Source organism: Polypterus senegalus, chromosome 8 (assembly GCF_016835505.1).
Source record: "Polypterus senegalus isolate Bchr_013 chromosome 8, ASM1683550v1, whole genome shotgun sequence".
Taxonomy (NCBI): domain Eukaryota; kingdom Metazoa; phylum Chordata; class Cladistia; order Polypteriformes; family Polypteridae; genus Polypterus; species Polypterus senegalus.
The window spans coordinates 60,565,517-60,589,734 of record NC_053161.1 but is presented as its reverse complement, the minus strand read 5'-3'; the positions used below and the strand labels follow the sequence as shown (position 1 = coordinate 60,589,734).

The window sequence follows — 24,218 nt, the reverse complement described above, 5'->3', positions numbered from 1 at the left end:
CTGTTGTCAATGGGTGAAGCAAGGAACATTATAAATGCAGGGAACAGTATAACTTGGCCACTGACATGGTCCCGACCCTGCCCATTTGCTGTGTCTATGTATTGGAGAGTGGTAGATCCCAGTACAATAAATAACCGTGCTGTTCCTGTTTCAAGTAGAATAAAGCTAGTTTTGCTAAAGTACTGAGAGTCAGCCTCATGTTTTAGGGTGCAAGACAGTATATAATTAACAAAGTGCTTGCAGAAAGTATTCAGACAGCTACACTTTATGCTTTTCTAATGTTACAGCCTTGTGCTATAGTAATTTCATTTCATTTTTTCACACATCAAGCAACACTCAGTACAACAAAATGAAAACAGGATTCTTGAAATTTTGGTAATTTACTAAAAACACAAAACTGAAATATCATATTTACACAGTATTCAAACCTGTTCATTACTTAGTTGAAGCACCTTTAGAGGTGATTATGGCCCAGAGTCTTCTTGGGTATGAAATGATAAGCTTCATATACCTGGATTTCGGTATTTTCTGCCATTCCCTATCTGATGATCCTTTTGAGTTCTTTCAGGTCGGATGGAGACTGTCAGTGGACAGTTGTTTTCAGGTTTCTTCAGAGATGTTCAATTGGACTCAAGTTTGGGCTCTGGCTGGGCCACTCAAGAACATTTACAGAAGCAACCCCAAGCCACTCTGGCATTGTCCTTGCTTTCTGCTTTGGGTCACTGTCCTGTTGAAGGGTGAACTTTTGGCCTAGTCTGACATCCCAAGTGCTCTGGAGAAGGTTTTCTTTAAGGGATATCTCTGTACTTTGTTTTTCCATTTAAGAATTATGGAGGACAGGCCTCTGTGTTCTTGGTAATTTTCTTTGCTGCAGAATTTTTTTGCAGCTTTCCCCAGATCTGTGCCTCAACTCAATCCTGTCTCTAAACTCTGCAGGCAATTCCTTTGACCTCATGGCTTTTTGGTCTGATATACATTGTATAAACAGACTAGCTGTGTAAGCCCATGCTGTAAAAACCCTGGGGTTCTATTGAAATTATCAGAAAAAAACTGAAATGTAGAGATGTCAGATAATTGAAAAAGAGACTACTCTGGGCGTCTCTCTCCTAAGAAAATTCATTTTGTTGACGTGCTTGCATTGCTTGTGTATTAGCAGCAGGAGGAAAAGTAAAAGGGATACCGTTTTTGCTCACCTTGTTTCTGTATTAGCAGCTAAGCGAGTATCTCTTTCTTTGAAAGTTTTGTTTTGCTGATGTGCTGGCCTCGCTTGTGTATTAGAGGCTCAGTGAGTTTCTTTTCCTCGGAGGTGGAGCCCAAAGCCCGACTCCACCTCTCACTTCCGAGCTGGACAGACAGACACACAACCACAAGTAGATGTTTATATATAACATGAGTGCCTTTCCTAATCATGTCCAATCAATTGAATTAACCATATGTGGGTGCCAAACAGATTGTATAAACATCTGAACAATGATCAGTATAATGGGATGCACCTGTGTCAGATTTAGACTTGATGTTTTTTTGGAAGAAATAAGTGGATAGGACTGACACGTTTTGTTGGGCTGAATGGCCTATTCTCACCTAATACTCAAATTTCTAGCTTAACAGCAAAGGGTCTGAAACTTGTATTAATGTAATAAGTCAGGGTTTAACAAAATGCATTGTATCTATTTATTGGAAAAGCAAAACATACAAGATGGGAAAATAAAAATTATGTTTCTAAAGCAAGGATGAACAAATTGAAATCCTTCCTACTTCTGGGGCCTATTTACACAGGCTTCAGCTCATATCTAATGAATGGGGTGACTCACTCATTCACTTGCTCAACTCCAACATAACACTTTTCACCTCCCATCTTTCTCTCTCTGATAGTTATTTTCATTCTAGGCCTCTTGCTCTAATCTCCTCCAAACACTCCTAAAGACATTAGACTGCATATGCCTCTGGGTCAGTTCTGTCAAAGCCTTTTTCATTTTATATGTGTTTAATGGTATGTTACTTTTTAATCTCCTTCCTCTGATTTCTTTAAAATATTCTTTCCTAGCAAACCTATCATTTATTTAGAGTGTGAGGTAGAAATTAAAATCAATACATAGTTCCCTGGCTGAAACTCACAGATACCAATGGCTGTCAGCTCCAAGTGCTTTCCAACTTTTCACCTTACTGTATTTTGATCAGCAATGTTCTTAATTACAGTATGGGAGTTTGCATATCTGTTTGATTCAAATGCGATTGCCAGACAAGGTACATAATGTTTGCTGTTTCCCACCCAAACTCTTTGAAAGTCCAAAGGTTCATGAAATCTTGTGATATTCAATAAAAGGCAAACAAAATTCAATTAATTTTTGTTTAGTTGCTCAAAGCAACTTGCACAAATGAGGTGTGGGGAACAGCCCAGACACAGACTGGTGGACACCGCTGGTTTGTGCCCAAACACACGTTTATTTACATTATTCATATTTACAAGTGATGCACACAACCCAGTACCCCGTACCAATCACCCTCAGTCCAGGACTTTTCCTCAATACCTCTTTCTCCTAACTGCCTCCACTCTTCTCCTCCAGGCTTCATCCTCTTCCACCCGACTCCAACTCTCGAATGGAGGGAGGCAGCCCCTTTTATATTCACCCGGATGTGCTCCACGTGCCTCCCAATGATCTTCTGCCAGCACTCCCTGGTGTGGGGGAAGTGCCGGCTGTGCACCCAGAAACACTCCAGGTGTCCCTGGTCTTCATCCCCCCAGCACTTCTGGGTGTGACGGAAGTGCTGAAGGCCAGAGCTCCTCAGGCATCTGGGCGTCCTCTGACAGTGACCATGGGCCCCTATAGGGTTGAGCTTCTATGCTCTGTTCCCGTGGTCCCCATACCAACCAGGGCTGCTGCCCTCTTGTGGTCCAGATGAGGCATAATCCCTCCTTTGGTCCTTCAGGGCGTTGTAGTGTCCAGTGTCCAGTTGTAGTGTTATTAACAATAACCATATATTTACTTACATAAACATACAAATTACATGAAACACACAATAAAACAGAGCAGCATCTATGTTTAGCATGAACAAATCACGACAGTGTAAAGTCCATCAACATTGTAAATAAGGTGTGGCTGGAGGAGAGGAAAACAAAAACTCCAGTCAGCAGCAATTCTGGAGCAAATAAACCTTCAGGAGGCCACAGTTGGCTAGAGTGTGATGACCTAGGTCAATTCCCCCTTTCTTTTATCATATGCTTCTGTCTTACAGGCTTTGGTTTAGTAAGTGAAGTGTTAAATTATGTCAGTTAATGTGTGTTTTAAGCTATCATCATTAAGTTTTTTTACCTTTATAAAAGTGATTTGGAGAGGAGAAAATGATAATGATGGTGGTGTGATTCGTGAGACTATAATGTCAACAGAACACCATCCCCCAAGTAACATTTTTTTTGGTGTTGTCTATGTTATGGTGTCTTCACCCAACATTACAACTTGTAGATATTTGGGGATAGCAATGATATGATGTAGAATCTTTGTTTGGCAGAATACCATTATCACCAACATAGACAAGGATTTCTCTACGTATGCACCTGTGACTGTCAAATCAATTTGTTGAGGAGAAACGGCTCAGCTCAGTACAGTTGTGTGTCTGCCAGTGTTCAGCAGTGCATTAACCTGTTTGCACTATGTGAATGACTGGAGCATAAACTTCCCTAAAACCAGAAAGTATTACATACCATACTGAGCTTCTGGAACTCTAGAATATAAGCAATGGTGTGTCATGGGTCACCTCAATGATGGTATTTTACAGGAAAAAGGTTTGTTTTCTGCCCTCTGCATCCACACTGATATTTCTTTTCTTGCATCAAATCATGGATATGATAGGTTTCTTTGGAATTAACCATTGCAATATTGGGGTTGGTTGTAGCAGACATTTTTTCTTCTAGCTGCAACTGTTAGGATCCAAAAAGTTAAGGACCTTATCCCAGCGGTTCTGAAAATGGGGGGGGTTGGGGCGCAGAAGTTGTAGAAGGGGGGCTTTGAATAAATGAACAAGACATCAAAATTTTTTACATTTTTATTTCAAATTTAAATTTGCAAGCATATAATCACAACAAATGCATTATAACTAAAATTAAAATAAAACATTTCTAAGGCATAGATCTAATGACTAACTGACGAGTGGCGCCGCTGCTGCTGCTTTTATAGTCAGGTATTTTCAATCCAGGAAGTTCGAGACGTATCGGTATCTGTTCGCGAATATTTAGGTAACAATAGATCAGGTGATGATGCGGTGCGACTGCACCACATTGGCAGCGTAGCCAATATTGCCAAATTGAGTTAAATAATTTACTGCATATTGGGTTATTTTCATGATACAACTAACCGGTATAATATTTGTTCGGACGAAAATATGTTTGTCTCGTGCAGATTGACTTCATTGGTGTCCTCATTTATGAGATTTTTAAAAATTAAAAGATATTTGTTTCTTTATATAAAAAAATAATTAAATAAGAATAAATAATTTATTCTTTGTTTTTGGGATTAGAATTACTACCAAAAACCACACAAGGCATTTTAACAGTTATTAAAGCACTTTTAAAAAATAAATTGCAAATATTTCATCAAAGTTAGCCGAACACATGCAAATCTTATGGAAGTAAAAATGATAGGATACCGCGACACCGCACAAGTCTCATACCTTTGTTAGTTGTATCATGGGTTATTCTCATCTATCTTATATTATGCAGGGGGCACAGAATTGGTCCAGGTATAAAAGGGGGGGGAGGCACTAAATACGAAAGTTTGAGAACTGCTGCCTTAGCCATTGATTTGCAGTCATTCTTTTGGTTGGATGACAGAGATCTGTGTGCTGGGCCTGGATACATTGGCCAGTGACCAGCATTTCAGGTACCTGCTTGGGAGAATTCAACTTGGCTTTAGCATCTTATTGACCTTTATGGATTCAGACATTGTAACAATGTGTTTGGACCTCTGCTGTAACTCCGAGATGTGGGAAGATTTTTATCTTTGAGAAACTTTTATTTAAGGTTCACTGACAAATAAACCTCGTAACACAGATGTTCATAGTCCTGGGTATGACATTAAACTGCATCTGGCCTTTCAAACAGTCCTCAAACTTGCTGGGAAAATTTAGAGGATGTTGGTAGAATTGCCAATCCAGCTACTGTAAAAACTTCACATAGCTCCGAAATGGCAGACATGGCTCCTTTCTGCACTCAATGGGAGTAGCTCTGCTGTAGCAACCCACAGAAAGGCTGCTCACATTATGAAGGGGATGGGGCAAAGACCTCGGGAGCCTCATCCCCAGAACAGCCATAACCACCGGAGAGCCATTGGGGTCAGGCCTGCTTGGGATCGGAACTGGTGTGGTGCTGAGGTGTTGTCGACTGGCTGCATTTTAGTCCTAATTTGAGGTGGCCCATCCAGGTAGGCATGTGGAATGTCTTGTCTCTCCAGCATGATGATCATTTTACTCTGCTGATGGAGTAGCTTCATAAACTCTGCATCTCAATAGTGGCACTCCCTGAGGTGCACAGGCCTGGGACTGGCCAGATCTCTCTAGGTAAGTACACCTGTTATTGGTCCGATGGCTGTCATACTCAGGAAGCAGCTGTTGCTGTGGCAGATGTGGTCTTCCCGATGGTGTCCAATGTCATTTCTTTCAATAAGCATATTATGAGACTCGGGTTAAGGCACTCTCTGGATGCCTTGTCTGTTGTCTAAATGTATGCTCTAAGCATGGCGAATGATATCTTGGTGAGGGAGAAATTCTATTTGCAATTTGGCTTTGTGGTTGATGGGTGCCCACAAGGTCATGAGTGACTTCAGTGCAACGTTGGCACTGACAGAGCTAGCTAAGGGGATTGTGTTAGTCCCTATGGGTCCTCCAACCATGGTGAATATGGCTCCATTTTACTCGACTTTGCAACTGAGAAGTTGGCTACGAGAGCTCTGAGTACAGATAAGGAGTCATTTGTTAGTGGAATCTGTGAGGAAGTGACACACCGTCTATGGTCTAGTGACCCATGTGCTACTTACAGAAGAATCAAAGCATTATACACATCCAAATCTGTTCCTCAGAGAGTCGCAGTCAGAGTAGGTGATGGAATGGTCCACAATGATGATGCTGCAGTTGTGACCCACTGGGATGGGAAGCTTTGAGCAGCTGTTTAAAGTGATCCTCCAGCTAGGACACTGGACATCTCTGGATGGATGGATTATCCGTGTATAGACCTTCTAAATTTAATGCGTCTTTCTTTGAGAAATTTTATTGCTTAATGTCAATTTTAATTACTAACTATGACGCACTCTTAATAGTCGACAATTTTCATATTATTCATATTATTTTATTCACTCCATTCCCGCACAAATGCTCCAGCTCCGTCTACTTGCGGCTCGAACCTTGTGCATGTTTGGTAGCACATATCTGTGTGAGAAGCTCTTCTCAGTCATGAAGACTAACAAAACAGCACACAGGAGTCGCCTCACTAATGAGCACCTGCAGTCCATCCTGAGAATCTCCACAACACAGAACCTCACACCAAACATAAACAAACTTCATGCCAAAAAAAGATATCAGGCATCCAGCTCTGATAAAATGACATATGAGCAAAGACAACTGAATGATTTGATTTGTTATTGCTAAAAAGAACAAATTTTATTTATATTATTTCCAGGTTTTGTTATACAGCATGTTCATATTTGAATTTGTATAATTTTGACGATACATTTTTATGGAGAGCAAAATCTTTTGGGATATTTAAAATTTAAGTTTATTTTTTATATAAAATTACATAAGAGTAAAGAAATTTGAATGTTTGTTCTTTTAACATTTACTTTATTTCTAACTTGTATAATTTAGACAGGATATATTTTTATGGAGAGCAAAATATTATAACTTATTTAAGGTTTGAGTTGATTTATTCCGGAATAATATTCTGTCGACTAAATAAAAATTCCTTCTATTTAAAATTTAACTAGAACTTGAACAGATACGATAGTTCATAATATCCACGCAGACTTGCGTAGGCGGGAGTCATCCGTTTTAACAAGCAGCGTATTGCACTGATACGAAATGGCCTGCCCATTTAATTATTTAGGAATGGATAAATAAATTAAGATTTTGTACAAATAATGTTTATCATTTTTCTTCCTTCATGGATTCTGGCACCCCCAGCAACAGTTGCTCGCACCCCAAAGACTGTATATATGTGTATATATAGTCATATATATATGACAGCAACACTCATCATTCACAACAATGACAAAACAATTACATTGTCAATCATGTTATGTTATTATTAAAATGTTTCCTTTTCTTTTTCATTACTTCTTTAACACACTACTTCTCCGCTGTGAAGCGCTGGTATTTTGCTAGTTGTTGATAAATTTCAGTCAGGTTTTAGAACAAATCACAGCACAGAAACTGCACTTGTTAAAGTAGTAAATGACTTGCAGGTAAATACAGACAGAGGCCATTTATCTGTTCTTATCCTCTTAGATCTGAGTGCCACATTTGACACCATTGATCATAATATTCTTAGAAATCACCTTAGTCAATGGGTGGGCCTCTCTGGCACGGTCTTAAATTGGTTTGAAACCTACCTGGCAGGGAGAAAATTTTTTGTTAGTTGTGGTAATTACAGTTCAAAGACACATGATATCCAATATGGTGTTCCACAAGGCTCTATCCTGGGTCCGCTGTTATTCTCAATCTACATGCTTCCGTTAGGTCAGATTATCTCAGGGCACAACGTGAGCTACCACAGCTATGCTGATGACACACAACTGTACTTATCAATAGCTCCTGATGACCCTGATTCTATTGATTCACTAACAGAATGTCTGACTAGTATCTCAGAATGGATGAATAGTAATTTTCTCAAGTTAAATAAAGAGAAAACTGAAATCTTAGTGATTGGCATTAATGGATACAATGAGGCTATTAGAAATAAACTGGATACATTAGGATTAAAAGTCAAGACGGAGGTAAAAAGCTTAGGGGTAATTGTTGACTGTAATCTGAATTTTAAATCGCATATTAATCAGATCACTAGGACAGCATATTTTCACTTAAGAAACATAGCTAAAGTTAGACCTTTAATATCACTGAAAGATGCTGAGAAATTAGCTCTCGCGTTTGTTTTCAGTCGACTAGATTACTGTAACGCACTCCTCTCAGGACTACGCAAAAAAGCCATAAATCGTTTGCAACTAGTGCAGAATGCAGCTGATAGAATTCTAACTAGGAAAAGGAAATCCGAACACATTTCTCCAGTTTTAATGTCACTACACTGGTTACCTGTGTCATTCAGGATTGACTTTAAAATTCTGCTTATGGTTTATAAAGCCTTAAATAATCTCGCTCCATCTTATATATCGGAATGTCTGACACCTTATATTCCAAATCGTAACCTCAGATCCTCAAATGAGTGTCTCTTTAGAATTCCAAGAACAAAACTTAAAAGAAGTGGTGAGGCGGCCTTCTGCTGTTATGCACCTAAAATCTGGAATAGCCTGCCAATAGGAATTCGCCAGGCTGATAAAGCAGAGCACTTTAAAACACTGCTGAAAACACATTACTTTACCATGGCCTTCTCATAACTTCACTGTAATTTAATCCTGATACTCTGTATTTCCAACTCATTATAATAACTATTCATGGTGCCTCTAAAATCTGTACTAACCCCTACTCTCTCTTCTGTTTCCTTTACCGGTATCCTTTTGGTGGTGGCTTGCACCACCACCATCTACTCAAAGCACTGTGATGTTCCAACAGTGATGGATTAAAAGCCAGACGTCTGCATGACCATCATCATCAAGAGCGTCCATGAGAACCCTAAATCCAAAGAGGACTGTTTCATTTATGTTAGGTAGAATGCCCAGAGGGGACTGGCCGGTCTCATGGCCTGGAACCCCTGCAGATTTTATTTTTTTTTCCAGCCGTCTGGAGTTTTTTTTTTGTTTTTTCTGTCCTCCCTGGCCATCTGACCTTACTCTTTTTCTATGTTAACTAATGTTGTCTTATTTTAATTTCTTATTTTGTCTTTTTATTTTTCTTCATTATGTAAAGCACTTTGAGCTACTTTTTTGTGTGAAATGTGCTATATAAATAAATGTTGTTATTGTTGGATCCACAGTTCTTGAGGATGATCCTCCAATTAGCTGTGAACTACCCAGTCCCACTGAGATTGAACAGGTGGTGAACCAGCTGAAGGTAGGGAAGGCTGCAGGGATCTGTGGTATCCTGGGTGAACTTCTCCAGGCTGGTGATAAGGCTGTCTACCTGGCATTGCAAACAGTCTTTGCTTCCATCTGGGAGATGGGCATCATCCCAACTGACTGAAAAATGGGACTTGTCGTCCCTATCTGGAAATGGAAGGGTGATTACCTGGATTATGGCAGCTAAAGGGAGATAATGCTGCTCTCGGTGCTGGGCAAGGTCCTTGCTAGAGTCATTCTCAGTAGGATCCATGAAGGAGCCTTTGTAATGATCTTGTTACATAAGAGTAAACGTATAATAGATACATTTTTGAAGTACCTAAACTAAAGTGTTACTGAATTATATACACTATTTGCATCAGTGGCACCTTGCTGAATGCAAACAACTTCATTCACCTTTGACTGAAAACATTTTGTACAAGAATAGTTTATTCCAATTACCCAGCACATCAGTTTAAGGGAATTTTAATCAAAATCCAAACGATACGTTAATAGTTATAGAACAAGACAAATCTGCCCAAACTTTGCACACTTGTATTCTCACCTGGTACTCAAAGATGAATCATATACTGCATTAGAACCTCAATTATGAAACTCCTGCTAGTGTCCTACCTATAGCTATTGAATTTTAAATATATATATGTTTTTCTAGTTCAGCCCAACGTTTCTCAACCTTTAAGTATTTGCGACCCGAGATTTCATAAGAGTTTTAATCGCGCCCCCCTAACATTTTTTTGAAATGTAGATACATATTTTATTATACCTACTTAACTTTTATCGACATTTATCTAACTCTATATTTATTGTTCTAGTATCAGAAGGTAGTTTAAGTTATTTTGTTTTGGTTTCAACAGATGTTTTTTTCATATGTTTGATTCTTGTTTTCTTTTTTTCACATCTTCGCGCCCCCCTTTTTGTTACTTTGCGACCCCCTATGGTGGCCCGCCCCACAGGTTGAGAACCACTGGTTCAGCCCCAAAAACTGCCTCTGAGCAACTTTCTTAATGTTACTGTACTCTAGTTGCAAAGTTATAGAAAATAAGCGTGCAACTTCTCTACTTGTAAAGGTGCTTTACAGATATGTACTCTGTAAAATAATGTGCTTTAGAGCAAATGTTTCATTAATTAAAACAAGATTAAAAATATTGGATGCTCTCTCTGTTTTGCATTTATCTGTTATCTTGTCTTGTTAATAACTTGCCTTTTTATTTCCTTCTTAAAAATCATGTTACCTATTTGCAGAATCATCATTTTCTTACACTACTTTCATACTAATTCACTCCCATGTCCTATAAATTATTATATGGCCTAATACCTTGAAGTTTAGGCATACATTTTATAGCATTACATTTACAGTCTAATTTATATTTAATTGTTTTACACTTGCCAAGTGAAACAGCCATAATTACAGACAGATCTAGATTCATCATAGATTCATCTTTTATTTTCACAAAATAATTGCTGATTGTAGACTTCCTGACAATTATATACTGTACTTTGTTCTGCAAATTTTGGGCTTTATATTTTTCTATTCTTTGGCCTCCATAGAGAGACGGAGAGGGAGATTGCACTGTGAAGTCTGTTTGCAAGAGTAGCTGTGGTGGCTTGTGATGAGCCAAATGATTTCTGCAAAACTGAATTCACAGCAAAACTTTTAGTTTTACTTTGCAAACAAAATCTCAAAATAATACTGTTTCACCACATGCAAAATTTGTTCCATTAGCATATACATTTTCATCTAATCTGCAACTGTTTTCTCCAAATGCAAAAGCACAGCACATTTTATTCTGGTACAGAACATAGAAAGGGGACACAGCTAGACAGCAGTACTAAAAGAAAAGCACATTTTCTTATAAAAAAAGTAATATAATGTTATGAGTTCAACGTTTCATGACCATTTGCCCCTACTTCTACTTAATTGAGCTATTCACATTACAGCATCTTGCACATGTAAAACACATTTCCTTAAGTTCAGCCACAATCTCTGCCTGCCCTTTTTGTCTTTTTTCTCTTCTGTCGTATATAAAACACAAGTCCAAAACACCCATGTTCCTTATTCCTTGTCATTGTATTGTATGAATTGTACTGCTAGTTGAATATTCATTGGTTGCCAGTTCTTATGCACACAGATCCTCTCCTATGGCTAAAGACAAAATCGAACCTGCTTGATTTAATCAGTGTGAGTTGTAGCGTAGTTGCAGTGAGTCACTGGGCATATTGTGCTTCACAAGAGCACACTGCCAAAATGCCTCCAACTTGCTACAATTAAGCAAATGAAGGCTATGACAGGAAATCACAGCAAAAGTCATGCAATGTGACATTGTCTTTAAAGACTGAAATTACTGCTAGGTAAGTGAGAATCCCATACCCTAAACCCCAGTAAAACACATCTAGCTGTTTTCCCTTCGGATCCTGGTAGTGCTAATTCAGAAAAGTGCGGGAATTAATTTTTTGCCAAGTCTTCCTGTGGGCATTGTAGATGACAGGAAATCTGAGCAATGTTCTAAATGATCTTCTGTAGGACACATACTGGTCTTAACATAGGGTCTTGTGTTATGTGAGCAGGAGTGAATGAATGTTTCTGCAAAGGCCTTCTGTTGCTTCACCATCTCTTAGTCTTCCTAGTTTACCAGCTGTTACAGTCTTCCATCATAGGACCGTCCATCTAATTGGAAATGATCCTTGCAAAGGAATCTCTGAATGAGACAAAATATGCAGAGAAGTCAGCTAGGTCCAAATAATAAGCAGGCAGTTTAAGTGCTGCACATTGGTGTGTTCTTGCAAACTTCCCTCCTTTTCATTCTCTTGAAAAGGAGTTTTTCTCATCTACCATCTTAGTTGACATGCTAGCATAAGAACCCTGAATATGTCTATTACAACCAGATGGTTCTGCAGGACTAAATCAGGCCATAAAGTTATTTTGTGGCTGGGACTTGACTGATTTCTGGAGGAATCTAGACACCTTAGGCTTTTGGAAAAGAACTCTGTGTTCTACTGAATACATTAATCTACTAAAAAAGAGATAAATGGTAAGTATAAACATGTAGGAATAAGCAAACAAATAAATACATAAATGTGTGTGTATATATATATATATATATATATATATATATATATATTGTGATGGATGGCCAGCAGCTCAAACCAGCCAGGATGCCCCTGGAATGGAAGGATAGGGCAAGGCACCTACTTGCCGACACTGCTTCCCCCAAAATGCTAGATTGCAGCTCCCATGCAGTGTGGCAGGGGCCACAGATTCCCGCAGGGCATCCTGGGACTTGGAGTTCGGCTTCACAGCCCTGTTGAGTGTCATGGGTGCCGCCAGGGTGAGCTGTTGAAGAACTTGAGGACTCATACTTTCCTTTAAGCCCAGAAATACAAGGTAGTCACAAGGACAGAAGCCCCAAAGTACTTCCGGGCTGAAGAAAATGTCAATTCTTCATTAGACCCGGAAGTGCCAGTCAGTCACGTAGTCGGAAGGGTCAAAAGACTGATGGGAACCCAGCAAGCGTGCCGGAGTTGGTAGGTAGAAGACAGAGCTTGCTGGGAGGTGTGGAGGAGAATTGTGATTTAATTATGATTACTATTGTAGTTATTTGCCTGTTTATTGATGGCGGTGGTGCTTGAGGAGCACTATACAAAGAGAAAATATTTAAACAACTTCTTGGTGCTTTTAACTCGTGTTATCATTGTCTATGTTTTGGGTTAAGCGCTGTTATATCGCCATCTAGTGTTACAGTGGCGTAGCCAGCAAGATTTTGTCCCGTGCGCATACCTCACAGATGAAGAGAATCTGGAAGAATGACACAGAGCCTGGAATAATCCCGAAGATGAGGATGGCCTTTATGACCAGCATGCACGCTATGTGGATGTTTACCTGCATCTTGCCAAAGCAGGACACGTGACCTGCCACGAGGAATTGTGGGAAGGAGAAGGTCAACGTTGTCCTGTCGGTGAGGTCGGCATTTCCCAGATGGACTCAAACTTCCCGAAGGGAAAGGGGGAGGCAAACGAGACACCACTTGCCACAAGGTAAAGAGTTCCAGGACATGACTGAACGATCCGCTGATGAATTGAAACAGGCGGATCACAGTCGGCCATTAGCTGCATCCTGGAACTCTAATTCCCAGCTGTCCTTGCGAGACCCGACGGTGCATGTGCCTCAGATGTGCATGTTCGCCAGCTCACAACCAGGAGAGTGGGGCTGATGATGGCCCGAGCCCACCTCAGGTCGATTCATGTAATAATATTGATGTGAGGGAGCTGGAAAGACTAATCCAGCCCATGCAAAGTTTTTTTTCAGATTGTGTCTTCAATCAAGAAGATATTTGAGGAGCTGGGAGCGACGGCCAAGGCACCATTAAAACTAGTGGAGGAGTACCTGCGATGTTTTGGTCGGGAGCTTTTCCAGACGATGAATTCAGCAGTACAGGTGGGTCAAACTGGTACCGTACAGAATAAGGGGACACAGAGTGAAGAGGCATCACTATTTATTCATATCAGCTGTCAAGTAACCTTGTGTCCTACAAGTGATAAAGGGGTGATGACCGAGTGTACGGTGGAAGGGTCGGATAAGCAACTGGGTAGTGCTGACTTCCAGGTTATCTCGACCCTTGAGACATTGGCACCGGTCATCTGTAAATCTAAAGGGGTGCAGACAGTGAGGGGTCTCTCTTTTACTCATAGAGAAACTCAGACTGTGATTAAGCCCCAGATAAAAGAGGGGATCCCGAGGAAAAGCAGGGATCTCCTAACAGTGCGACACGTGGAGTTGAATGCTCTTGTGCTACAGAGGGACGCTCTCCACGAGGGCGGGGAGCCAATCCACCTGCTTCCAAACCCACAGAGCACGAATGTCAGGAGGTTGGTGGCTGTGCTATGAATGCCGCTGGCCGGGCCATTTGTGGAGGAAATATCCACGGAGAACCGGGGAGGACAATAAGAGCAAACAAAGCCACAATATTTCCCTGCAGTTCTCTTTTTCTTGTGTTACAGGACAAAGCCACGGTCTACTTGCTGCAGACAGCCCCTCCTGGAGAAGGCCATTTCGACCTATGCTGCTCAGCTAAGGGAGGTGCAACGTGATGGATGGCTGGGACACCCCTGGAAAATATATTTATATTTATATTTATATATATATATATTTATATTATACTATATATATATATATATATATGTACCATATTTACGCATGGACCTTGTGCACATTTTTTCCCGAAAATTAGCATTAGAAAATCAGGTGCGCGTCATACACGAAGAAATGTAATTCTGTAATGTTTACTTCTTGTGCTTGGGCTCGCTCGCTTTCTCTCTCGTGCTCTCACTCTCTCTCGCTCTTGTTTTTGAATCAGTTTGGCGTCATCATTCAGCATGGATAGTAGCAAGCGTTTACGCTCCTTCATAGTTGGAGAGAAACTAAAAGTGATTTTGGAAGCAGAGGAGATAGGAAATCGGGCAGCAGGTCGCAAGTATGGTGTTCCAGAGTCATTTGTTTGAGATTGGCAACGCAAGAAAGAAAAACTTTCGGCATGCAACAAAAACAGAAGGGCATTTCGCGGAAAACGTGCCCTTAAAGCTTCCTATACAGTCACAACGCGCGTCGTACACGGAGCAAAACGATTTTCGCGATTTTCTTTGTAAAAATTAGGGTGCACGTCTTACACGAGGCCGTGTGGTACACAAGTAAAAACGGTCCACAAAGTGGACGCTTGGTGGTGCTGTTGCTCACCTTTACCCCAACAGACAGTAAGCAAGACACAGGATAAAATCACTAAGAATTAATTTTAATTTTTTCTTTTTTCAATATTGTGCCCCAAAGCACCACAACCTCCACAATAAACAATAACCACTAATACAATTCTCTCCTCCCAGCAGCTCTGTCACACTCCCTCCCAACTCTGGCTCTCCTGCTGGGTCTCCACTAGTCCTTTATATAGTCTTTGACCCAGAAGTGCTTCTGTCCTTCCGTCCATGTGATTCCCCAGCACTTCTGGGTCAGATGGAGACTTGTATTTTCTTCAGCCCGGAATTACTTCTGTCTTTCCATCCCCATGAATTGGGAGTACTTCCGGGCTGTATTGGAAACAGAAGTCCCTGTGTCTCCCTGCAGCATCCCCTGGCAGCACCAACGGTACCCAGCAGGGCCGTGAAGCCGAACTCCATCTCCCATAGTGTCCTGCGGGAATCCGGGGCACTGCTAAGCTGCAGGGAAGTTGCCATCTAGTGTCTTGGGGGTTTCAATCGGGTTGAACTGCCAGCCATCCATCACAATATATATATTACAGTATATATGTATATTATAATGTATCACATCTATATAACTAAAGCCTTATACTGTTTGGATGTCTGATTGTTTGTCTGCCAAATTATGCAAAAATGTCTGAACTGATTTTCACAAAATTTTGCTTGAGTGTTGCCTTTGGTAAAAGTTAGAAGATAGACAATATGGTATGTTGGGACTTATTATTTGATGGCAGCAACCCAACAACCAATGAATATGAGGAAACTACAATTCCCATTAGGCAGAAGAAATGTGCTGGGGATGATGGGAGGAAACCTTTAGCATACACAAAGTTTTATAACTGCCAATGACCACAGTATGTACAGCATTTTCTTCTCAACTAATCAAGAGAACAATTTTATTGTCTTGCTGGATTACAGCTTTTGTCTAACAATAGGTTATTTTGATGTGTATCATGTGTTGTGTTGCGCCAAGTTGAATTTCCAAAAGACAGTTTCCCCTGTTTATTTATACCCAGGCAGTGCCAGGTAATTTGGCTAGTGTATAGTAAAAGTAATGCAAATAAGTTAGAATGAGGTTTAGAGAGTCAGCCTACATTTGTATCTAGTTGAGGAGATGTGGGAATCGCATTATAAGCAAACACTATTTTAGGGGGATATTTCTCTCTTTCTGTGTATCACAGTTGCAATTGATAAAATAGTGAAAAGTCAAGCAAAATGACACCTTTTACTGGCGAACTAAAAAGATTACAATATGCAAGCTTTCAAGGCAACTCGGGCCCCTTCTTCAGGCAAGATGTCTCATGTGAATGTCTCAAGCATGAAAAATGAGTTCATCAATAAAGGCCTTTATTGAAAAGATGTATATGAAAATGAAAAAAGAAATATAAATTAAAGCTTAAAGAAGACTCAGACAAGATCCCGGCCGTATTGTAGTGTATTTTGTATGAAATTGAGCATTTTATTTCCAGTGCAATCAGCTGATAAACTAATATTAACTATATATACTTATAACCCTTGCTGATGTTTGTGGAGTTAAATTAATTGTTGTAATTGGCTGATTGGAACAGCATTGACTGATTAAACTGATTGGAACATGCATTACAATCGTTAATTATGCTTCCTACACAAATGAATGAACTAGCTTATCAAGCTGGAGAAAGATCTTAAAAGCGAAGAAATGTATTAAACTATAATAAAATTTGTGTCAAAGGTAACACATTCATTTCATTTGGATTCACACAAAGTAAAGTTCAATTTAAATTTGTTGGCATTGTCATGCTATTTGTGTAATTACCATCTGCTAAAAGAATGCCTGTTTTTTTTTATATTGATATAATTCAAAGTCATCCAGCATTTTATTGTTAGCAATTAATTAAAAGGGCAAATTCAGAAGAATCAGTTGGTTCTATGGAGTGCCTTCAGCATATGGCTGAAAGTTAATAATGAACAGTCTATGCAAAGAAAGCTGTAAAATTGGACTGGGGAACACCACTCATGGCTGTAAGCACCAAAGAAAGATGAGTAAATGGATAAATAAATTGTACGCTTACATACCCCTATGTATACTGTACATGTAGAAAACATCTGTCAAGTTTTACTTCATTGAATTGTGAGCATTGGTTTTACATGAATTGTTAGCTTTTATGGTGCCCTATACTGCCTTGTTTCAAAAGATAAAAATTAAGTTCCTTCAGTTAAATTTATTTATGTAAATTATGTATGTTTTGATAACATTACTTCTGTATGAATTTGTTATGTTATTATAGCATCACGGTGCAGTACTTTTTCCGGTATATGATTTAATTCTATTCTTTTCATGTAACTCACTTATTTTGTATCACTCTTCATTCAGTTTTCATAGTTTGCACATGCAGTAGTTGTGATACTTATAACCTTTATAAACTTAGGTCATATTTAAACAATACTTACACAAAGTTACCTTTATTAGACAACCATTTTCACATAATAAAACAAACCAATGCTTAAGTTTCTTCAGTTATGTTGTTGTGAGGAGAAGGAAAGGTTGCTTTTGTGATGTAGGGTGTGAAGGTTTTGCCTATTTATTAAACAAAACCCAATATAAATCAGCTTCCATAGCCAAACAAAACCCACAGTAGCTTAAATTGTTTGATATTGATATTGTTTAACTTTCTTTCCCACTAACTAAAGCTGCAGGGATCACCAGAAATAATTTATAGCATTGCCCTCCCCGCAAAACGGATGATCCGTTATGCAAAGCTGCAGATGTGGAATTATCTGCCAAAAGAAATGCCCCAGAAAATTGTAAGAAAATAAAAAATCTAAAAAAACATAAATACAGCAAGCCACACAATTGCAGATTTCCTCAGGTGCATCAGAAGTAATATTTTTAGAAATAACTACTTAAAGTAGTAGTAGCCAGCAAGTATGATCATTTTGAGTTAAATTCTTTTTACAACTTCCTTACGTTAAATCACTTAATGGTGTTTAATGGTGGATAATGGTTGTATTATGATATATTCACAATGAGCTGAACTCTGAGACTAACTTATGTTATTTTCTTTCATTTTCTTCCTTTCTCTTCTCAGAGTTCAGCTCATTGAAAATATGTCATAATACAACCATTATCCATAAAATACTCCTGCACTTTGAGATACTCACAATTTATTGATATCGGCAGTTAAAACTTTGCTGAAATGTAAATATAATATGTATATATAAATATATAACCTTTTTAAAAATATTGTTTTAACCATTTATTGTATTAAAATCTTTTACTGTGTAAATATATATGGTTAATTTAGTGTATTTTATCTGGAATACTTTTTTGTTCTTCTTTACAGTGCAGGGTTTCTTAATCTCAGTCCTTGGGGTCCACTGCCCCGCACAATTTGTCGTACTCCTTACCCAAACATACCTGATGCACCTCATACGCTATCAACATCCGAACAGGAGTGTTTGTGCTAGCAATGGCCAGTGACTCTTCACCATCTTCTTCTAATCCAAGAAATGCACGTAATAGTAAAACGCAATAGCTTTTTCATTTCAGTAGATGGCAGATTTCAAAGGTTGACACTGTCCCTAAGAATGCTGGAGCAAATGCCTTATAACCATGAAAACAGACAAACTGAAACTAAAACTTAGTAAAGGGCAAATACAATGTAAGACTGATTTCTATCTGTCTGGCAGTTACACCTCATTGGGTGTATTCAGTGTTAATGTTTGTGATTCTCTATCTATTGGAATATATTTTGTAATGTATGTAACAGTAAAGTACACTGCTATTTAACTTTATCTTATACACTGCTTGGGAATACACTCACAAGAATTATAATTTAGAAGTCTTTCTCTCTCTGTGTGGCTGATAGGAGACACTTTAGATTTCTCAAATTGTATCTCCTAATGGCAATGACTGAAAAGAAATAAGAATTCCTCCCAGGACTGAACTTGGAGAAATCATCTGTATAGATGTGGGCAGTAATGAGGAGTGCTAATCAGCCCTCTCTGTATGTAGTGAACAGTATTTCACAAGTAAGGTCCACCGGTTCTGACAATCTCATCGGGCTCTGTGGGTGACAGCTGCTGTACAGTGCCCAGACTTTGAAACAACCTCCCTAAATTAGTGAGATCAGCCGACTCAATTCATTCTTTCAAAAAACAATTTAAAATTAATTTGTTCAGAAAGACATTAAACTTGCTCTGACTTTCTGACCCTTCTTTCAGTTTTCCATCTATGTCTTGATGCCCAGAAAGACTTTTATTTTACCACAAATTATGTTATTTGTTCAGGGTTTTCTCTTATTTTTTTTCTGATTGTCTTTTATTCTGTTTTAATGCTTTGTACGGTATATCTTGTATTTATCAGTATGTAGTTTTTTTATGTGGATATTATTTGTATCCAATGTTTTATATGCCGTATTGTTCTTTCTGATTTTCTGTGAAATGCTTTGAGCATGGGAAGGGTGCTATATAAATATTATTATTATTATTATTATTATTATTATTATTATTATGTACGAAATGAACCAGCAACAATGTTAAAGCCATCAGTATCAAGCCAGTGCTTAAATCTAAAAATATAATATTAGTAACATCTAAGAGTATTAAAATATCATTAACAAGTGAGTCAAGACTGTTTCTGCTTTGTGTCCAGGATGAAAGCCAAATTGAAAACGTTTTGTGTTTTAATCCAATTAAATGTTGCTCAAAATTCTTAAATAAATAACATCATAAATGGTTTGTTTTCAGTTCAATTATAAATGAAAATGCTTTTCTAAACATATAATGTGCTAGAAGTTGAGATATGACAAAAAATGATGCCAGATGGTGTCCCAATGTGCTTGGTGATGCCTACTAATGGGGCAAAACAGCAGTGGTTTGTTTTGCATACAGTTTTGTGAAATTGCTCCTAAAGTTCAATGTGTGTCTGATTTTGCAATTGCAAAATGCAAAACTTACTAAAATTAGGCTTTTAGGGAGTTTTTAATGTTTTTTTGATCTGAAAAGCGAGGGATATTTTTTTCTAAGAATTCATTCTTAGCTGAAACAGCTGCCTTCTTCTGCACATTCAATATTGATGTAAATTATATTTCACTGTAATTGTTTCACTCATTACTAGTGATGCCTGTTCTGCCTCTTTGTGAGCACATCTTAGGATCAATAGAGCGTACATTTTAGATATTTAGTTATCTTAAAAGATGAAAATATTAAAGTGACATCAAAACTACAATATAATGAATGATGGCATGAGCTGAGGAGATTACACCCCTGAGTTGTTTTTGAGGCAAGACATCTACACCGAGCAATGTCAGACCAGACCAAAGAAAATTATCAATGACACCAGCCATCCCCACAATGGCCACTTGTCTGTGCTGAGATGCAGATAATTCCACCGTTACCATAAAACCAGTTCAGAGAGACTGAGATTGAACTTCTTCCCACAGTCCATCCCTGTCTTGAATAAGGAAAGTGTCTAGAACCACATGATGTCCTATTGTTAACTCTCTTACATTAAATTCTTTGCGTTATCAAGTTATTTAATTGGTTTCATACTTTGTAATTCTATTATAAAGCATACTGTTACATTCATTGAACACATTTTATTGATATGTATAAAGTCTTGTATAAGTGTTATTGTCCTTTTATATTCTTCTTAAGTGCACAATCTTGGTGTTTTGCAACTAAGCACTTCACTACATATTGTACTGTAAGGATAATTTGTAGGTGACAAATAAAATTTGAATTCAATTAAATATGGCTTGCTTCAGTTTTTGCACCAGTAGATCCATTCTTCTTCAGCATTGAATGGTACTTTGAATTCAGTGATCTTGTCTGAGGGTTTTATTGTCCATTGCATTGTGGCAGACGGTCAGCTGCTCAACCTGGCCAGAGCGCCCAAAGACAGCTACTGTGGGACACTGCCTCCAACCAAAACACCAGATGGCAATTTCCCTGCAGCATAGCAGTGACCTGGATTCCTGCAGGGCACCATGGGATTTGGAGTTCGACTTCTCAGCCCTGCTGGATACTGTGGGTGCCTCCAGGAGACGTTGCAGGGTGACCTGGGGACTTGTATCTTTTCCATAGCCTGGAAGTACTATCAAGTCACTGGGACAGAAGTTGTGAAGTAATTTCCGGGCTGACAGAAGACTCAACTCCTCCAGCTGACCTGGAAGTGCGGGAATGTGGACGGAAGAACTGAAGCACTTCCGGGTCAGACACTATATAAAGGACTATTGGAGACCCAGCAAGTGAACTGGAGTTGGGAGGTAGAGGACAGAAATTGCTGGGAGGTATGGAGGAGAGATTTGTGATGGTTAATTGTATTTATTATTATTGTATTGCCTGTGTATGGTGGCTGAGGTGCTTCAGGGCACTACAACAAGAAGAAAAATAATTAAAAACTTTCTTGGTGATTTTATCCTGTGTTCAGTGTGTCTGTCTGTTGGGTTGAAAGGGGCAACAGCGACCCCTAGCGTCTTACAGCATATACTGTGTTGGCGGTTTTGTTTGAAATTATTTATGTTACAAGTTCTCTTTTCTATCTATCTATCATTTGAAGTCATTTTTTGTGTTTATTTCATATACCGTCATTTAGATGTAACGTGTTCACCATCAGATGGGCGCTTTTTGATATAAATTAAATGTCAAGGAGCTCTAATGCATTTTATGTTAGAATTCTGTGTTATTGTATGTGCATGCCAGGAATGTTATGGCGAATACTCAGAAGGGTTGTTTGTGATGTCATGTAATTACAGAATACAACAAATTCCTATTTAGAAATATATGCAGTAAGTGCATTTGCTGTTTCAGGGGTTTTGCCTCTTATACTACAGCTGAGTATGCCACTCTATGGTTAACCTTTGGTTATGCTTTTGTATTCGCAGTTGCACGTTTTACTGAACATGACTGGTAATGTTTGTAGAGCTATGCTGGTGTCTTTTCTGAGCATCACATTAAAACAGTATTTTTTCTATAATAGAAGTTGGCTTTTTTAAGATGGGCTTAACACTGTGAAAATATCTGAACAACTTCTCTAGAGAATAGTGCAAGTCTAGCAATATCTGTCAGTTACCATTATTACATGATAAAAGTTTTTTTTGTTTTGTTTTGCAGGACTATGAAGTGAAGTTCATTCAAAGCATCAAGCAGAAACATGTTTTGGGAAAGAAATATTTCTCCAGGATTGAAATTATGGCTAAGCAGTTATAGGATTTAGATGCTTCCAAACTGCACTGTATACTTCTGCAGCATCCCTTCAAAACCATACAAGGTGTTTTCACAGAACCTCAAAACACTAATTAGGACCTTAGGACTATCAGTATGGTTATTGCAACACCAACAGGTCCTTTTATGTGAAGCCTGAAAGAAGTAACAAAAAAAAATCATTAAAAGTAAAAGAACAAGCCACACATAATATCATACTTTAGTGTGCACATTTGCAGTTAAAAGCCATGGGATTTTATTGATGTACAAAAATGAAAAGGTAAGACTGCTTTAAATCAAACTAGTATCCTTTGGTTTATTCAAGCAATCCATAATATTTTTCAAGCTCAATAATAACATTCATATTCAAGTCGATGTTTTAATTTTACTGGCCACTCTGTATAAATAGATTGTTTTTATTTTTTTATAATTTAATAAAATCAGCTGATAATGATATAAAATATAAAGTTGAACCAAACTGTAAGATGTCTGATAGAAAGTGAAGCATTGAAAATACACATTAACGGATTACAGTGTTCTTTGACAGAATGGATGTTGAGAAAGATAAGGAGGCTTAAAATATGTTACTTACCCCACACACTTTGTAATGATGGCCAAGAAAAAAAATACAACTTCACATTTTAATGGAGAACAGAGATAACAAAGTTCCTGGCACAAATGGCTTCAATGGGGACCAATCCTGAACAAATAGCAAACAATATCAAAATGTACCAGAAGAAAATTCCATTTACTCGTTTCTCACAACCCACCTGTCAGATACCAAGTTATATGCTGACAACTTTCCAGACATACATTTATTTAATTTTGCTAAAATATTGTTAAATACACCACTTGCGGTAAACACGCTTGTGAACAGCTGGGGAGCGTGCTCAAATGAGAATGAATTTTTTAAATAAGGCCCCGCCTCCCCATTTGTTCATTGGTCAGGAGTCTTTCCTGGTTACAGCTTGTTAATTGGTTATCTTTCTCCTCACATGATAATTGTCACCAGAAGGCTTTTTACCTGAAAATGAAGGCTATTAGGACTCAGGATAGGCAAACAGAGTTTTAAAGCTTTATTGCAATAAAACAACACAAATAGTAACATGGACTCAACCCAATACAGCCAAATTGAGCTGAGACTCGAACAGTTCAAAACTCAAAACTTATATAGTAATTTCTTATCACTCCGACCTCGTTCAATTAGTTCATTCTGCACCTGTCCTCACTGTCCATTGTTTATCTCTAGTTTCTATTTTTGCTTATTTCTTTCACTAGCCAAGGCCAGTACAGATGTTCATCTTCCATTTATGGGCTTTCCTCTCGTCACTTCCTCTTTCTCAGACTTTTAAGCTGGTTTGTCTGATGCCTAAAGCTAAGCTTTAATTGAAAGAAATACGGTGTGTGCCTTTATTTAATCAGTTGTTTGGCATGCTTGATTTGGCTTGATCTCTGCACTAATTTAAATATATTTTTCTATATTTATTTATGCTAGTGCTTGAATATACTAATTTTGTTATTCATGCATTACATCATTTTGACCTTGTCTATAGCAAAAGCCTTTTGCTGTCTTTTTGCTGATTCACTAATCCAGCTGGTTTCTTACATGTCTACCAAGGCCACCATGTTCTTAGCTTCCTATCTTGTGCACACAGGTGCACAGGCAGTTTCTATGCATCATTCCTGTCCTGTCCTGTCCTTCTTTCCCACACTAGCAATTCTGCCTCAAGCTTAAAAAAATAATGCAATATGACTGATTTTTTAGTTTACCATTTGCTTGACTTATCTTATTTGCTTAACATTCTAATTTATGCTTAATCTAATGTTTCAGAATCTTTAATTACTTTTATGGCTATTTATGCTAATATGCTATGACATATACATTTTTTCCTTCCATAATATCCACATTGTGAAGTGTCGTGTTAGAGGCAAGTACATTTAGAGATTAAAAGTTAAAGAAAAGCTAATGAAAACATACTCATATGGAAAGGTATGCCTCATATTTATGACTACCCAAGGTGCTACATGAAGTAGAACATCCATTCAACAGTGCAGGTTTTCAAATAACTGATGAAAAATTTG

At 38.4% G+C, this 24,218-nt stretch overlaps 1 protein-coding gene across 1 annotated transcript in view; it reads left to right on the top strand.

The window, feature by feature from the left end:
- Positions 1-22,142, top strand: part of LOC120534555 (IQ and ubiquitin-like domain-containing protein) — a 76,493-nt gene extending 54,351 nt beyond the window's left edge. The window contains exons 10-13 of the mRNA XM_039762149.1: positions 13,513-14,072; positions 14,205-14,283; positions 17,622-17,735; positions 22,047-22,142. Of these exons, the coding sequence (XP_039618083.1) occupies positions 13,513-14,072; positions 14,205-14,283; positions 17,622-17,735; positions 22,047-22,142 (849 nt within the window). The remainder of the gene's footprint in view (positions 1-13,512; positions 14,073-14,204; positions 14,284-17,621; positions 17,736-22,046) is intronic.
- The last annotated feature ends 2,076 nt before the right edge of the window (positions 22,143-24,218 follow it).